Here is an 18,720-nt window from a genome sequence, read left to right on the forward strand (position 1 = left end):
TTGAGGTGTTTATTTAAAAAGAGCTGTTCTACAATCTGAAAAAGAACAAAAACAAGTATTAAATACAAAAACATTTATTTAAAGATACTATTTATGTAAGAACCAAAACAACAAAGCATCTTTCCATACGACAATCCAATACTTGTCACATTATCAGGGGGCAGCATATAGTGCTATAATGTTCAAACGAGAATACCTGAAGACAGCCAACCATCAGTATATTTGTCAGTCAAACTGTACTGATCATTGCAGACTTTGACCATGTGTTCGTCTAGAACCTTTTCCAAACCCTGGAAGCACAAAAATAACCCAATTTAGCAATCACGGGCATCCCATTGATATAAAAGTATTGTCACAAAAGCAATGGAATGACATAAGAACAATACAAAAGCAACAGAAAGGTTCTCATCTGATGATAATGTTGCTCCAAAAATATTTTCAGTACAGAATTTTTCTGATCCGATTACTTACCATTACACACCATGCTTATATAGTAGTAGGGATATATATTATATGGTCAAACCTGAAATGGTTTCAGCAGCAAAAATCCTAAAGCATGTTATGGTAAGAAAAATAAAAACAAAATAGTTCCTGAAGCAAGAACTGACAACCTACCTAATGTGCAACTTTCTGCCCTGGAGAACATACATTACATTCATATGGCCAGATTTGATAATATTGAAGAAGCCAAGTAATCAAGGTAAACCAAATAATAACACATTAATAAAGCATGAACATAATTACCCAGTATTTACTCCATACTGCTCTTGTAATTTTTCCTCTGTAAAACTTAGGAGATCACCAATTGTCTCAACCCCAAGATCATCCTGCAAGGAACTTCCAAGCTTACCACCAAGTTGTTTCCTGAACAATATGGTTATTCTCACTATTCAGTTTCACATGCAGAGTTCCAACTAAAGCACAATGTTCTGTGATCTAATAGTGACACAAAGTCTCAAAAACTTTTCCCAGGAAAGCAAGAACCATAAAGGACAGAGGCATCTTGTTAGAGGTAGATCATTACATCTTTTTCACAGGTAGTGATGCTAGTAAGTCTTGAACTGATGAAGAAGGGACAACTGTTTGCTGAGCAGGCTTGTACATTCCACTGACAAGTTTAGCTAACATCTGCACAGTATAAGAACAATGAGTGGAAAACTAAGATAGCAAGAGAAATGAATAAAGGAATGCAGAAAACAGAAAAACAGGAACCTTAGCTGATTTTCTGAGCACAACAAAACTAACACGATAATAACCATGGGCTACTGAACATTTTTGTCAACAGAAAGAAAAGCATCTACTCACTATTACGACTCATTATAAACCTTATTGTGAGCAATCCCAGCAGAGCATGTGAATTGGGTTTCCTCCAGAACTCTGACTCGTAACTGTGCAACAATTATAGCTCCACATGCCAGTAACTTGTCCTGGTAATCAGCTTCTGATTGACAAAGCCATGCCCTCACATTCTTTTCCTTCTCGCTGGCATCCTGAATATATCATGGCCTATGACCATGCTACATCAAATAGCAGAGCAGTAACAAATCTAACTGTGAGAGCGTTCTTACAGCCGGAAGGCCCAAGATATTTGACTTTGCCGCCTCCATAAAAATCCCCTCTGGTGAATCTGGGGGAGCTTGTAAGAGCATTTCCTTTGCTGCATCAGTAAGGTCAAGATAAACTTCGTCGATGGATGCCCGCTCGCACTTCCCTTTGCTTGCAAGGATTGCAACAACCTGAAAGTTCAGGTGCAAAATATAGACTTATTGTTCTATAATAATATGCCATGTAAGTCCTGCGCAATTATAACTTGTAGTAAATTAGTCAGCGATGGTGAACCAACCTCAGCACCAGCACTTCTGTAAAGATTAAGGTTAGCCTTGCCACGCGCCACTGGGACCTGAACAAGATTAATACCAGGACAGACCCTCTTGGCCTCATCTCCGCGCATGGACCTAAATAAGCACAACCATTTCGTCAGAAGTTACGACCTAAGCAAATTCCAATTAGACGGGACTGTTGACAAAGAAAGGAAGGGCACTCGCCTCTTCACACCAAATCCACGAGCCTCGTAGCTGACGGCAATCAAGCCGCCGCCTTTCCAGCCATTGTACTGCACCACGACGGTTGGCTATCCCCTGAGCGCCGGGTTCCTCCGCTGCTCGACTGCAGTAAAGCAGATGATCAAACTGAAAAGCACCAAAAGGAGGGTAGTTAAAAGTAATAGTGATGTTTTTTGGCTAGGATATGGTCAAAAAAACAGCATGAATTTCAGGGTCAGCCACATCACTGTTGTCATATAGGGATGAGGTACATATGGAGTTCATTTGTGTGGGCATGTGTTTAATAAAATATCATCTCTCTGGTGGTGTTTTCTTTTGGAGCTCATTAAGATATGTCTTCTGCTCTTTGTGAGCCCAGGAAAAAACAATTAAATATAGAGTAAAATTCAATGGAAATGCCTAACCAGTGTGAGAAATGTCAGCTCCTACTTTCTCTCTGGTATTCTCAAGGCATTTGTGTTAGAGGCTTCAGTTAGCAGTGGCTTCAGTTAGTAGGTAGTAGTGGCTAAGCAGTAGCAGTTTCAGTTAGTAGTGGAGCTATCATATAATTAAGCAAAGATGGAGAGGACAGCTGTTTTAGTGTTCTTGGATCCGTTCGCATAATTCAGATAATGGAAAGAACCTGTAAAAAAGAGGGCATGATCTAAGCAGCCTTTGTCAAATTCAAATAATGGAAAGGAAAGGAGGGGTTATCTGTAATTGCACAATTCAATAACTGAGTGTGATGCATTCTAATTCAAAAAAGGAGGGATTATACACCAGATTGAAATGAGCTTGCTCAAATGAAGACCTGGCACCGTGAAGCTCCTGATTGAGCTAAAAGATAAAAAGGGTTATGAAGTCGTCACCTTCGGATTAAAGGATCTGGGCAGTTTTCTTCCCTTCTAATTCAAGGACTTGGGCTTGTTTCTTCCCTTCTGATTCAAGGACTTGGGCACATATTCTCCTTTCTACTTCAGCCTGCATCTCCATAGCCTGCCTAATCCCTGTTGGAGGAGTTATGTCCCCTGCATTGCCAAAATAAAAAATAAATAAAAAACATTAGAAGCAAACCATATATTATAACTCAAATTATTAAACACGAAAAAGCAACACATTGATCTCATAGTGGATACACTTCATGCCCAATCTGTGGCTGCCATTGATGGCACTCCTTTTTATCTCTGCAGATGTGTGTTCACAACCTGAAAGAAAACATGTTATGTAGTGACACAAACATGCAAAGCATAGAGTTTGAGAGATTGAACCATCAACCAACATAATTCACACATCCAATTTAGTGCGTCCTATTGACAACGCATGGTGCTTTTTATAATGTCCCCATTTCCCTATTCTTTATGCCATTTGGGAGTTGATATTTGTTAATACATACAAAACCAATTACGACACTACCTATATGTGTGTGCCAAGTTTCCTAAATCATGCAAAACCAAGATAAATCAGCTACAACTACTATTGGTGCAACCTTTCAACTGTGCTGTTACAGCTTTCTTGAAGCCATCTAATGTGGTAACCTTGATATACATAGACTCTTACAGTATGGCCAAATAAACATAAACTAAAGAGCTCAGATGCTAGGCAACTATAGAACACCGTCTAAACGACGCTATTATGTGCAAGCACGCTATGTGTGAAATAGATGGAGTAATTTTCTTTAGCTTCTACTAAACTCTGTCATGCTCTCGATCACTTTTAGTTTTAGAGAAGAGAGTACAAACATGCCATATAGGGATTTTCTTTAGCAGTCGCCAATCAGTTATGTACGTACTTCATGAACACACCATTTTCTAGCAAATCCTTTATCTCACAAAACCCTCTATAAAAATTGATTTGAAGTTGGAAACGAAGTACCAAAGAGCAACTCGGTAAGATCATAAAACTTTTTCAAGCACTGAAAAATTGCTGCAGCCATGTCCCAGTCATCATCAGATGGAGAAATTTTCCTATCTGGGAATGTGAGGTAACGACAGAAGGGGTTTACCAAGTACGTTAGCTTCATTAGTTGTTAGACATCGATATGTCCATGTCTCGATGAAAATCCAACTAACAACGTATAACAAGTAGATGGTAATGTGAAAAACTGGAATTTGTAGAAAATCCAAATGCATTTCTGACCAAACAAAGCTCAAATAGACATTGATTCCTAAAAGGAAAATCAGAATTCTTCTAGTTCCAGACTATGGGGTAGGACTCTACCTAGCAAGAAGAGACAGTGCAAGTGCAAAAGTACTAGTATCCTGTACAATGCTGCTTAGTTTAGCCTATTACATAGAGGCATGCAAGTGCAAGATCAACAATGTCTGTATTAGTCTGTTTCTCAACAATGTTTGTATAAGTCAAGAAGTATTCAAGGCAAGGCAAACCTTCTTCTCTGAGAGTATCTTTGGTTGCTTGCAAATGTCTAGTGTATTTGGAAGGTCCATATAAATCCCTTTGAAGAGCATGCAAATATAGGATAGAAAGCTTGGTTAGAAACAATATTTATCCACGCTGAAAAATCAGTTATCTTCTAACTCAGTTCAACTTACCATTTCTTCTTGTAGCTAGGATAGCCAATTCATTGAAAATACATCCATGGACCAGGGGTGGATGGCGCACATCCGAGGATCAAAATAGGGATTGCAATTTCTAAAGTGGGGGGATCGTTTTACCTGTGCCCTACTGTTGTCGCTGGCTGCTTCTGCCCACCTGCACGGTACCCCCTGTTGGCTGTTGGCGTGCAGCACTCGGTGGCCAATGCTTCACGCCGGCAACCTCCACCGAAACCCTAGCAGCAGCCCACGCCTCCAAGTCCCTAATCACCGATCCGGCCTCCAGGGGATCGCCTGCTGCCCACCGACAGTAGATTTGGTCGCTGTGCCAGTCGATTCAGTCATCGACCCGGTAGATTTGGCTGCTCCGGCCGTCGATCGCACGTCACGGCTGGGGGCGGCTTTGATGGGTGGCAGCGGCTGGCACGGTGTGGGCGAGCTGGGCGCGTGTGGCGTCCGCGCATCGCCTGTCACGGCAAGCAAATGCAGGGGTCACGGGGAACTCGCGGCGGGGGCTGCAGGACGGGGAGCGCGACGTCCATGTGGCACATGTCGCGGCAGGGAGAGGCAGGTGTCGCGGAGAAAGCGTGGCGGGGGTGGGTGCGCGTGGATCCACGGATCGCATTTATGGTGGATAGGCGGATCCGCGGCATCCGGATCTACGACATCCGGATCTGCGACGCAGGCAGTGCGCGTTGATAGCGAGGAGCAGAGGGGAGGAGGCTGGGGATCCGTGGAGCGACGCGACTGTAGGTGTTGATGGCGGCGTGCAGAGGGGGAGGAGGGTGCGGTGCGTGCGCCATGGATGGAATGCTGGGGGAGGCGCGGTTTCTGGGGGACAGGATTTCACCGTGGCGACGCCATGGATGGAAGGGGCACCTGAGGGAGGCACGTTTTACGAATGGAAGGCCATGGATGGAAGTGGGCGTGCGCGTTGATGGCAGGCGGGCGCAGCGCGTGGGGAAGACGAGCGCGGCGGGCGGGATGCAGAACGGCAGAACCGTAGGCAATGTGGACGCCTACAATAGACGCTTAATAGATAGTAGAGATAAGTAGTAGAGATACTATACTTCTATCACAAGGAATCTTTAGGCAAAAAATGCTACAAATTAATAAAAAAAACTTTGCTCCATCACAGGTAATCTAGGGATCTTAGATAAGATGAGCAAAGGGGAAACAAGTATGTTACTCTATGGTCAATGTTGACAAAAACATTCATTGTAATTAATTAAAAGAAGATGAAGATCTGATGTATGATTGATCACGGATCTATTGCACAATGGACCAGTTGTACCATGGACATTTAGAGTCTAAGGTGACAAGCCACAAACCTCTGATATATGACGGATCATAGATATGCCTCAAGAAATAATGGTCACATGTACCAGTATCATAGTTGTCCTCAAATATGAGATGCCTGAATCCAGCCTTTAGCGCTTGCTTTAACCTATTCATAGTATGTTTAAACAAAAGTATTAATAAAAAATAATTGTTTGATTTCTCGTCACTTTCATGCTTAGGATTGGTGACAAAAAGAGCGTAATCAAACACAAAAAACCATGATACATTGAATCAGAATTATAGTTTAGCACGATCAAGATAAAAACAAACAGAAAAGGTCTATGGATAGATTTTACCTTTTCAACTCACTTTGGTGGTCATCAAAGAAAATGAGCACCTTTTCAGAATCAGAAATGCCATGATTTCTCAATAGTCTTCCCCAATCAATGCTTCCAAAATCAACAAAATCCTTCCCATCGAGGTAAGTGCAGTTTCTATCAAATATGCAGGTCCCTTCTTAAGATATTTCTCAGGGTGCGTAGGAGAGTGATATAATCCTAGTAATTGGCATGGCCTTCCGCAGAACCCAAGTAGAGTGCCCCTTGAAAGCACCACCACTCTCAATCATCAAATCTGGTTTAAGCCAGCGAGCCATAAACCAAAGCCCAAAATTGTGGTCAAAACCCATTCCATTTAAGTTATTCTTAATGGGGTTTGTCTCATATATTGGTACGAATTCTTCCAGTCCATATAGTCTTCCATGTTTTTGATCTGCCTTTTGTGACGGAGAAAAGGGATAAGATATGGCATCCCATATAATGTAAAGAATAAACTGACACCAAGGAAATTATGGGTCGCATCATCAAAACAAAAAAACTCACTTCGAAATCCACAACACCTACAATTAACTAACATAAATAACTGTTCAATACATCCAACAAGCCTATTCCAAAAGGAATACCAAGGAAGTGGCAATAGTTATTGCCCTTATGTTTCTTTGTCTTTATGTTCAATGATACGTCCGGAGGAGAAGCATAAAAAGAAGCAGGTGAGAGAGAGTAAAATAGGAACGTATGCAAGTGCACCGTACAAAAACATACAATGTTTACAATGATCAGGATACAAATAGTAGCTAGCAATTTACATAAGAATAGAATACAACGGAACTAAACATTAGCAGCATGCACTGCCCCCATATTTCCTGTCTTGCTCCACAACCAACTATCCCAGACCACCCATGCACATCACAACATGTCAATAATTTCTTTAAAAATAGATTCAAATATCTATCTAATGATACTAATTATATATTATAAAATATTAATATTTTCATGGTAGAGAAATGGAACCATAAGTGTTACCAAAACTCTTTTTTTATTTGTGGGATAATTGTGCTCTCTACCAAAACCATGCTCTTAGACTACTAATATAAAATAACAATATGGGAATCTTATGGGATCAAATAAAAGTTAGTCACCAAATCTACATGGACCACAAAATGACAAAGTGTGTTTATTGTCCATACCAATCAGGCCCACTGCCCCACTCTATTGAAACCCTACCCTGCGAGGGAATATATAAAGCTCAGCGAAATCTATGTTCCCAGAAAACCATGAAGGTGAACTGAACTGTTCTCACACTCCACACCTACAACTTGTGACATCGTAATCAATAGATATTGTGATATCGTAATCAATAGGTATTGTAGTATTCTAATGGATTTATATTTCATTTTCCTAGCTACAAATCCTCAACTAACTCACAAAAACAGGAACTTCTAACTCCAGAAACTATTGTCCAACAAAATACCTTCCAAATAGGTCGTCATACTCATGAATCAATCAATTGTACTTACTTTACCATACAAAAAAGAGCAACTAATCCAAGAAATAATTTGTGCAAGTGCAAGCTGCATATCATTGGCATTGGAGTAATCCTGGATTCCTGGACCATCTATTGTGGAGAAATATTGTGCCCATACGGTAAGCATATTTTAGTGGAAATGGGGTTTGGAACTAAACAGATTTATAAGCTATCAGAGTCGAGAAGAGGGAAAATTGCTATGAGAAAAAAAGGAAAAGGAAATACATAATTTTAGATCTTCGGTAGAAGCTAATCATTTAAGCTTGATTGCTTAAAAATAAAGAAAATCAATTAACCAAATTAGCACAACGCACGCAAAGGTTAGATGATGAGATCACTAAAAATAGCACCTCCTTGCACACAAGGCAAACACTTTAGCCGAGCTAATCATTTAACCTTGAGTTGCTTGCTTCTGAAACATCTTACAATTTGACATGCTTCACTGTTCGTGCATGCAGAGAACAAGGAATCAATAGAATTTGGCGGCAAACCAAGTGCTGCTTACTGGATAATTAAAGACATTCTTTCCCACTAAAACATAATCAGGTAGTCAGAGAAATAATGAAGTCATACCATATATTGCTCCCAGTGTAGCAATCCAATCCGATAATCTTAGAAAGTGATAGCTGTAAAGCAGAAAACGATGTGTGACCGATCTATCTGTTCACATGCCAAATTGAGAACGGGAGTGGGGTCACGTCAGGAATCAGGTTGGTAATACGTTGAGTAGGTGGCGAGTGGGAGAGTTTTGAAGCATCGACGGTGGAAACATGGCAAGGGTTGGGCGGTGTACGGTGTACCTCCATGGTGTGTTTCAAGCGACTGTACTTCCGAAGCTCCCTGACGACGTGATTGAGCTGATAGTTCTGCACTGTGCGGCCCTCCTCCGCCCATCGCCGCAGCACCACCACCACGCTACGCTTCGGGTAGATGAGCTTCAGCAGGCGCTGCCCTGGTGTGTCCCCACTCCCCGTAGTGCCGCCCGCGTGACCGCCTCGGGCTGAGGAGTAATGGCGCTGGTCAGCCGTGGGGATGAGAGCTCGCCGGCCGGGAAACGGAGGCTCGCCGGCCGGGATGAGAGCGGCCACGCGAGAGCCGCCGCGCCAGAGCCGCGCGACCGACGGAGAGCCTGCGTGCGGGCGTCTCTAGGTTTTTTTGCTAAATAGGCCGTATACACTTGAATTGATAGATGGGCCTCAAATAGGCCAGCCAAATAAATTCCATCTTCTCTACCGCGGCGCAAATAAATGGTACCATATCGGCCAGCAAAAGAGAGCGGTAGCAACTTATAAACGTGCCTGCTATGGAGAAAGCAATCAGCTCTTGTAATCAGTTAGTGGTATTGTGAACATGTGTCAAATTTTTGCGCGCGCGGATGGACGATCCAGATTGAACAACAGCGATGCAGATGGACGATCCAGATTGAACAACAGCGATGGACGCTCCAGATTGAACGAAGGCAGAACGGCAGGCTACCCTTAGAGCCTTAATAAGTAGTAGAGATACTCAGAGCTCCACCGCTCGGTGGGACCCACAGTTCAGAATGATTCGCTATTCTAGCGAAGAGAAGGTGTTTTTTCTGACCTTCGGCTAATGGCCTTCATTCACATCACAGTTTGAATTTGTTACAAAGAAACAAATTAATATTGCGTGTGGCTACTGTTGGGGCCTTCCTCTTCCGAAGGTCCTAAAAAACATGACTAACCACATGTTTTCAGCATGATATGGATTATTACAGGGAGCTTTGGCTTCAGGACGAAAGTTTTCTCCCATGGCAAAGACATACGAGGTAAAGATATAATCCAAAGACGATAAGAATGAACGCCGAAGCTATAGCCGAAGAGTAATAACTTCGGCTTAAAATGGTGATGAAGGCTAAACATGATGCTGACAGGAATGGAAAAGGACCAGCTAGTCCTTAATGATTTATGTTATGGTCATAAGTAAGTGTCAGGGACATAAATGTACTTTTACTCGGGCTACGTCCCGTGCCTATAAATAGATGAACAGTAGCACCGTACTGTTCAGGTTGGATTGTAATCACTCTCGCATCAAGACCTTCAAACAAGCCGAAGGTATCAATGTAATAACAACTTTGTTAATGTTAATGTTAATGTTAATATTATGAAATATAAATGTGAAAAAACCAATGAATTACATTCATTATCGTTATGTATTCTTATCTATCCATGAAATGATGAATGCATGTCCTTCATGACCTTCGTCTGATGATCATTATATCCGAAATGAGGTAATGCTTCAGAGGACGAAGGTCCTTAATACTTAATAATTGTGCTGTATTGTTCTTGATTCACAACATTTAACAACAAGTGACCAACAGGTATAGGGCTTCGGGCTCGGGTTTTATGCCCAGCTCTAAAGGCTGCCACACAACCCTTCACTACAAAGCACTACGCTGTGCTTTGGTGGATAGTATAAAATACAAGACACAAAACTGTCGATGACACTCTTAACATTATTATATAGTTAAGTTTGAAATAATAAATAAGATAGAGTATGTGTTGGAGATAGTGCTAGACGAAATGCTCGTGGCTCGTTGGCTCGCTCAGTTCATGGTCAGCTCGGCTCGGCTCGGATCGGCTTGTTTGAATTTTTTCACGAGTTGAGCTCACATCCTAGCTCGGTTCGTTAACGAGCCATCTCGGTTCGTTAACCAACCAGCTCGCGAGCTAAACGAGCTACCATATTCCAGCAAAACAAAACTATATGTATATCATTTATGGAATAATTGATGAACATGTTATATGTATGTGAGGTGTCTATGTCCTATGAGTTAAACTAATGATTAATGAACTATGTCTATGTGTTAAATTGGTCTATGTAAATATAATTGTAGGTTAAACTGATGAACATGTATGTGACTTGTGAATTGATGAGTAATGAATTGTGCTAGTTTGGTGTTACATTGACGTGGTTTGTGAAACTATGAGTATAATTACTATTTTTTATTGTTAAATTAGTTTGAAATTAAATAAAAATAATTATTATGTACATATTATTTTTTATGTCTGGCTCGCGAGCTAAATGAGCCAGGTCGAGCTCGTAAACGAGCTGAGCCGAGTTGACTCTATGGCTAGTTAGCTTAACGAGTCGAGTCGAGCTGGCTCATTAGCTTAACGAGCCACCTCGAACTCGGACGAGCCAAGACGATCTGGCTCGTTATCCAGCCCTAGCTGGAGATGACTTAGGATGTGTTTGGTTTAAGGTGAAAGTAGGATAAGACAGGATCAATGTCGCCCCCTCGATTTTTTTAGATCACGCCGCCACAAAAAAATTTCTGCGATGTTCACACCATTTCTGCATAACTATCATCTAAACACACCACTTCACAAGTTCGTGTGTGTGGAGACTGAGGCTGAACTTCAGCTAAACGTCTTCGGTCACTCGTGCTGGTCGCGCGGCGATCTACGCCTCTCCGTCCTCCAAACGAAACCCTAACCCGCGCATCCAACCTCCATCCATCCTCCGAGCCCCAAACTCCAAACCCTAGACCCCTCCCCCTGCCTTCGCGGCCGATGGGCGCAGATGAGCAGCCATCTCCGACGCGGAAACGCGACCGCGAGGAAGGGGAGGACCTCTCCGACGGGGGCGCCGCCGAGAAGCGGCCGCGCGCCGAGGTCGCGTCCCTGCTGGGGCTGGCCACCTACGAGGACGAGGAGGAAGACGAAGCGGCCAGGGGTCACACGAATGGCCGACACGCGGTGGAGCCTGAGCTAGAGGACGACGAGGATGATGATGATGAGGACGACGACGTGAGGAGGGCTCCTGAGAGGAGGCCCAGACAGGTAGAGCTGCGCCGGGACTGCCCATACCTCGACACCGTGAACAGACAGGTGTGCACTTGCATTCAATGTCAATTTCGTGTGCCTTGGTGCGAATTTGCTGGCTTAAACGCCGTGTTTTGCTCACAGCTCAAGAGTGACCTGAGATAGACGAAGTACTATTTACTGTCGAATTATCAGTTACTGATTGTGTTAGAGATGTATATAATCTACGCGATTTGAAGACTGTAATGGCTGATTAACATGTACCAGTATCTTGAAAATGAATTCCAGTATTATGGCGGAGTAACATCCTAGCAGCTCCTGATATTTGTCTGTACTATGCCTGTTCATCCTGGTAGTCTCTCCAGTATAGTATAATAGTTTGTTTATATCAATTACATATGACTACACTTAGGGCCTGTTTGGGTCACCTAGGTTTAATTGTTAGCAATGCTTTAAAGGTGAGAGGGCGAGGTGAGCGACCCCCTTCCAGCCGCCTAGGCGAATAAGGTGATTGCCTAGTCGACGCCTTACAAATACCTTAACTAATTATATAGCACCACTAAAATTTAGAAGCAAATCATACCTGGAATCTTTCACCCCTTAATAGCACTTCCACTATGCATCTAAAATAGCAAATATGAAAGCTCTTAACTCCCAATATCACTTCCACTCCACATCTATATCTATAGGATAAATCACAAACAGAGAAGCAGAGAAAGAACCATGAGAGGAGGATAGCATCTATAAAACAAACAGTGTTATTAAAACTACGTTTAAACGTCAAAACTATAATTAGAGGTTGAAACCACGTTTTAGCGTTTTGGCGTTGTAAACTGTAAAACGCAGTGTTTTATGCATTTTAGACCATTAGCTACTTTTGGGCCCAGTCTTGTAGTTACTTTTGGGGTTTAATCCAGCTCATGGGTGAAGTTTTGGTAAGCCACTAACCTCTCTGTATTGGTATTTAACTTCATATTATTGTCTGAAATTATGATGTATTGGTTTTTTTCTATGTTGTTTAAAACTACGTTTAAACAAAGTTTAAACGTTTAAAAGTCAAAATTTCACCCATGAGCGTTCCAACGTTTTATCATTTTAATAACCTTGAAAACAAAGCACTGGGAGGAAGTCGACAAGCAATAACAGGGCACAGGAAACCTTTGGCGTTTGAGATGACAGGAACTCAGGGAGGGGGGGGGGGGGGAGAGAGAGAGAGAGAGCAGAGAAAATACTTGGGACAATTTGGCCTGATAGGAAGCCAGGCTGTGGCTGGGCACCAGTGAAGAACAGAGCAGAGCTTCTGGCCAACGAGGAGTCAGGACCGAGCAGCCCTCCACTTACCCTTGCCCTGGGTCCATGTGGATGGCACGAAATCCAAGCTGTGCGCGGCAGACAGGCGGACAGTACGAAATCAAAGTAATTCATGTGCACAGATGGGGTGTGGGGTTGCGTCAGCGGCAACTCATAGCGAGCGCACATGGAAGAAGCAGAGCCAGCACGTGCCATATATTTCCTCTCGGTCTTTCGCCTCTCCCTGGACACCTAACAAGAGAGGTGGGCAGTGGGCACCCATACGCCCGCAAGCTTGGTGACCTGGACGCTCAGAAATCTTTGTCGCCTGGACGACTTGGCGACGCCTTTAAAACACTGATTGTTAGTCCACTAGCTGCTACAACCTACTGTTAGGTGACTAAAGTTTAGTCCTGTGCTATTTAGGATTTTAGATACATGGACTAGTAGCTATTAGTCCACTTCAGCTCCCCTTTAAAACACTGATTGTTAGTCCACTAGCTGCTACAACTTATTGTTAGGTGACTAAAGTTTAGTCCCGTGCTATTTAGATACATGGACTAGTAGCTATTAGTCCACTTCAGCTCCCCTTTAAAACACTGATTGTTTGTCCACTAGCTGCTACAACTTATTTTTAGGTGACTAAAGTTTAGTCCTGTGCTATTTGGATAGATGGACTAGTAACTATTAGTCCACGTTAGCTCCCCTTTGCCAATTAGTGAACTAGTTTTTAGTTGGGGTACGGACTGAAAATCACTCCATGCATTAGTTCACCTGTTTGGATGGCCTAGGACTAAATTTTAGGTGACTAAACATTTTAGTACTGGTATCCAAACAGGCTCTTGTTGTGTGTATGTTATGTATCTACAGTCTGTATTCTGCTGATTTATTTCTCCATTGATCTGGTCCCTGTAACATTTTTTGATCTGGTCCATGTAACATTTTTTTGATATGGTCCATGTAACATTTTTTCATTACGTCTTGTGGTTATTTACAGCTGAGTTCATTTTGTGCTGCTCTGCAGGTTCTTGATTTTGATTTCGAGAAGTTCTGTTCAATCTCCTTGTCAAATTTGAATGTGTATGCGTGCTTGGTCTGTGGAAAATATTTCCAAGGAAGAGGGTTGAAATCTCATGCATATACGCACAGCCTTGAAGCAGGCCATCACGTGTTCATTAATCTTCAAACTGAGAAGGCTTACTGTCTTCCTGATGGATATGAGATTAATGATCCATCGTTAGAAGATATTCGACATGTTCTGAATCCAAGGTGCTTCTTCATTGCTTCTAACATTACATTTCAATAGCACTTGATGGCTTTGGCAACACAGGCTGCTAATTAGTGTACTGTTCTGGCAGGTTCACTAAGGAGCAGGTTCTAAATCTTGACAAAAATAAGCAGTGGTCTAGAGCACTTGATGGCTCCAATTATCTACCTGGAATGGTATGTATCCTTAAAATTGACACAAAGGCCCTTATATGATCTTGTTTGGGTTACCTGCTGCACTTCCGTTGCTATGCTTTGGAATCTTCCTTAGCCAATTATATCAAAATATTTATTTTATAGTCTGGAAAATTGTTTGTTGGGGTATCACGAAATAGCTGGAAAATGCATTTTAAAGTTTTTTTTGTACTATTACATGGATCCTGAATATGTTGTGGACTTGCATACAAGCATTGTCCACTTAACTAATCATAGCAGTTTTTTCTTCAGTTGATCTTTTGGATTTTTACTGTTCTGTTGTAAGAATGGCACTATATCTAATCTCAAAAATATACTTTTATTACACATGGTAATTAGGTCTTTTTCTATTGATGCTTTATTGCCTTTTTATCTCATCTATAATTGCTGCTTTGTGCAGGTGGGTCTTAACAACATCAAGGAGACTGATTTTGTGAATGTCACAATACAGTCATTAATGAGAGTTACACCTCTGAGAAATTTCTTTCTAATCCCTGAAAACTATCAGCATAGCAAATCACCATTGGTTCATCGTTTTGGGGAATTGACACGTAAGATTTGGCATGCTAGGAACTTCAAGGGCCAGGTTGGTTTGTTAAATCACTTTGCAGCATGTTTCATGCTACCACTTTGTATGAAGATTTGTCTAAACCAATAATGCAACAACCATTTTTTCTGTTCAGGTTAGTCCACATGAATTTCTGCAAGCAGTTATGAAGGCCAGCGACAAAAAGTTTCAGATTGGTGTACAGTCAGATCCAGTGGAATTTATGACATGGCTCTTAAACACACTGCATGCGAAACTAAAAAGTTCAAAGAAGAAAAACAGAAGCATAATACACGATTGTTTTCAGGTTAGCTTTTCTGGGCAACAGTGTAATTGATATCATTTCAGCAACTTATCAGGTCACATTGGGAACTGTTCGTGCAGGGAGAACTTGAAGTTGTTAAGGAGGTTCATAGGAAGCATATAATGGAAAAAAGAGAGGATGGCGGTGAGCTGAATGGTGAGGCAGGTTCAGTGGTGGGAACTGCAGATGGAATTGTTACTGAAACATCCAAGGTCCCATTCCTGATGCTCGGTCTTGACCTGCCACCTCCACCTCTTTTCAAAGACGCCATGGAGAAAAATATCATTCCACAGGTATGTCTTTCACAAGCACATGCATAGTTTGGTGGTTATGATCTCATGTGGATGTTTAGTTTTGATGCTTATAGTAAGACTAGGATGAGATGGTGGGCTGCTAAGATTTCTGGGATTGATGTGAGAACAAAATAAACAACATTAGAATTTAGAATGTGCTTGAGCATCCATGTATCAGTGAAGCTTGGTTCCCCTGTCTGATTGCTAGAACTATAACTATTTTGGGATGGTGTTTCTTCAATATTCCTTACACCTTACATATAAGACCACCTGTGAAGGTAAGACGATATCTGTTACACAAATGTTTTGGGTAGCACTTCAAACTTAACTTCACTGTAACCCCATGCTTTTAGTTTAGCTCTTGCTTACAATAAAAAATGCTTTTTCTTGTAGTGTTGCTTGAATAATGCTTACTTGCTTAATACTCCCTCAGTTCCAAGCTATAGTTCACTTCGATTTTGTCCTAGCTTTTACTACTTAGTTAGAAAAAATATTGATATCTACAAGTTCAAATATTATTTTTTGTCAAAACATATTGCATGAAGAATCTAATGAAACATCTAATGTTGTAGATGTTGATGTTGGTGGATTTTTCTATGAACTCAGTCAAAGTTAAGAAGTTTGATTTAGGACAAAGCCAAAGTTAACTATAACTTGGAACTGAAGGAGTTGTACATGTTAATCTGATCCTTTGCGGTCCACATAAATTTCCGTGGAGTATAGACATGCTTACAGTTACAGAATATATTTATGTTTCTATGTTGCATATTGGCCAGTTGTGTCATTGTTTACATCTATGTTGAAGACATTTTGGGTCAAATGACTTTATCACCTCTACGATGCCTAACTGAGCGCATTGTGTGAATCATATTTACTGATGTTTTTTTAATCTGACACCCTTTGAAACCTTCACATTTCTTTCCATGTTTCCCCAACTTATGAGTGTTTTTTTGTGGTGGTGTGTGTTGGGGGAGGAGGGGCTAGTTTGCTGTGACTGGTATATTGGGATTCTGAATCTATCATACTGTTCAGGTACCATTGTTTAACATACTGAAGAAGTTCGATGGTGAGACAGTTACAGAGGTTGTCCGACCTTCCATTGCCCGAATGAGGTACCGAGTCACTAGACTGCCGAAGTATCTGATCCTTCATATGCGAAGGTTTACCAAAAATAACTTTTTTGTCGAGAAAAACCCTACTCTAGGTGAGATTTTACACTTGCTTGATTAACTTTGCTGTCGCCTGTCATGCTCCATGGTAGCTGATTTTAATATGTTTTAATATTCAACTTGGCAGTTAATTTTCCTGTGAAGAACTTGGAGTTGAAGGACTACATTCCATTACCTAAGCCGAAAGAGAATCATAAGCTACGTTCAAAGTATGACCTCATAGCAAACATTGTCCATGATGGCAAACCTGGCGAGGGATGCTACAGAGTATTTGTACAGCGGAAATCAGAAGAGGCCTGGTACGTTCCTCAACAGTATCTTAACCGAATTATTTGAGTCTCAGTAACCTCGATCTAATCATTTGATATTCTCCTCTCCAGGTATGAGATGCAGGATCTCCATGTTACTGAGACCCTTCCTCAAATGGTTGCTCTCTCAGAAACCTACATGCAAATATACGAGCAACACGAATGAGTAATGGACAGTGGTCATCCTATGGTCAGTCTGTTTGCTTAACAGAGATCAGAATATCACAAACTAATCCTTATCTTTGGAGCAGCTTTTTTTGGGGCAGAATTTTGTAGTATCTTCACACATGTCCAGACTTAATTTCTTGACAAGCAGAGATCGAGGGAATGTACTTGGGTCATCAAGTCAATGCTATGGAGGCTGAAACATCGTGAATTGTTTTTAGAGCTGCTTTGATAGAGGAACGATTTCCCACATATTTCATGTTTGTAGTGCAGCACTGCAGCCTGTATCTGTTGTGAACCGGTACGCTTCCAACCGTTATCAGCAAACTTTTGAAGCTCATAAAGTATAATTTTTTATGCTACGTGCTACTCATTTCTGCTTTTTTTTTGCTACGCTTTAGGTAGAGCAGGGTTCCAGCTGTATGGTTTAGTATTGCTTTTCGAAGCCTTGAGTTTGTTTCTGTACAGGACCGGCAAATCACAGTTTCAAACAATTGCGGCAGGGTGGTTCTGGTCCAGTTGTTTCAAATTAGCTTATCCACCGATCAAATTTTGAGCATTACCAAAGCAATTAAAGACGTATTAGTTGACTGACGAGGAGGCGGGCTCTTCTAGAACCGAGTCAGCACTTGCACTTCCAGCCCTGGCAACCTTCACGACAAGCCACCAATGTTTGTTTGATCCATTGATAATACACGGCATTAGGATATCTTAATCGTTGTCACGATGATTTGGAGCCTCTTTGGTAGGGCTTCAGCTCTAGCTTTTTTCTGAAAAAAGCTAGCCCTGGCAAACAGCTTTTCTTAAAACGGCTTGCTACGAAAATCGCCAAAAAAATAGAGTTGTTTTCTATACTACAGAGAAGAAACTATAAATATTAGTTTCTATGGCTCTAGCTCTGACACTAACACTTTAATACAGGAAAATAACTTTTGCTTTAAGATAAATCGTTTCTGACAAATGATTACGAAATGGCTTCGATTCTACGAAAAGAGCTGCTTTTCATAAAAAGCCAAAACTAAAGTTGTTTTTGGCAAGGTAGAGTTGTGCCAAACGGATCCTCGATAGTCTGGTGGATTAGACTCTGCTTCCTCCGTTAAAAAAAACCCAATTGTAACTTGAATAAGTCAAACTTCGATCAAATTTATAGAAAAAACACAAATATTTAAGTACAATTAGGTTTGCTAAAAAGCATATGTAATGTTTTTTAGTAACATAAATAGTTAAATACTTATATTTTCATATATTTTTTTATCAAATTTAAATTTCGTTTTTTATAAATGAGAATTATAGACACATATATATTTCATAAATTTTTTTATCAAAATTTGGCTTTTTAGACGGGGGATTGCTATATTGCGCTCCTCAGAAATCGTAGCGGGTTTTCTGAAGCTAGTGAAACTTTGTAAATACCTCGTAGTGTTAACCAACCTCGCCTCCTCGGTAGAGGTGTATAGGGCTCGTACAACCACGTGGTAGATGAGTAACATGACTTATGGGTAAAGATATCCAACCTCTGCAGAGTGTAAAACTGGTATACCAGCCGTGCTCACGGTCATGAGCGGCTCAGACCCTCACATGATTAACTTATGGAATTCAACTTAATTTATCGTACACATCGCATTATGATTTTATTATAAATTCTGATGTACTATTA

At 41.3% G+C, this 18,720-nt stretch overlaps 1 protein-coding gene and 2 pseudogenes across 3 annotated transcripts; 1 reads left to right on the forward strand and 2 right to left on the reverse strand.

The window, feature by feature from the left end:
- Positions 1 to 202: 202 nt before the first annotated feature.
- LOC109939411 (DNA polymerase eta) lies at positions 203 to 4,973 on the reverse strand (annotated as a pseudogene). Its single transcript, NR_161394.2, has 10 exons — positions 4,715 to 4,973; positions 4,427 to 4,494; positions 2,912 to 3,247; positions 2,046 to 2,166; positions 1,844 to 1,955; positions 1,569 to 1,736; positions 1,326 to 1,490; positions 1,025 to 1,128; positions 745 to 864; positions 203 to 523 (listed from the first exon to the last, which is right to left on the reverse strand). The product of NR_161394.2 is annotated as a DNA polymerase eta (transcript).
- LOC109939412 (uncharacterized) lies at positions 5,127 to 8,891 on the reverse strand (annotated as a pseudogene).
- LOC100285671 (uncharacterized) lies at positions 11,046 to 17,657 on the forward strand. 2 transcript variants are annotated; one of them, XR_004858213.1, is made up of 10 exons: positions 11,046 to 11,592; positions 13,841 to 14,085; positions 14,175 to 14,259; positions 14,678 to 14,863; positions 14,961 to 15,131; positions 15,209 to 15,421; positions 16,454 to 16,625; positions 16,718 to 16,889; positions 16,971 to 17,364; positions 17,465 to 17,657. XR_004858213.1 is itself a non-coding variant. In NM_001367224.1 (9 exons), exons 1-9 carry the CDS (start codon positions 11,275 to 11,277, stop codon positions 17,062 to 17,064), a joined length of 1,656 nt encoding a protein of 551 aa, NP_001354153.1. In that variant the 5' UTR covers positions 11,090 to 11,274; the 3' UTR covers positions 17,065 to 17,425. The 2 variants fall into 2 exon arrangements, 1 of the variants encoding a protein (NP_001354153.1); NM_001367224.1 differs by lacking the exon at positions 17,465 to 17,657 and having other exon boundaries at positions 11,090 to 11,592; positions 16,971 to 17,425.
- Positions 17,658 to 18,720: the final 1,063 nt, after the last annotated feature.

Source organism: Zea mays, chromosome 5 (genome assembly GCF_902167145.1).
Source record: "Zea mays cultivar B73 chromosome 5, Zm-B73-REFERENCE-NAM-5.0, whole genome shotgun sequence".
Classification (NCBI taxonomy): domain Eukaryota; kingdom Viridiplantae; phylum Streptophyta; class Magnoliopsida; order Poales; family Poaceae; genus Zea; species Zea mays.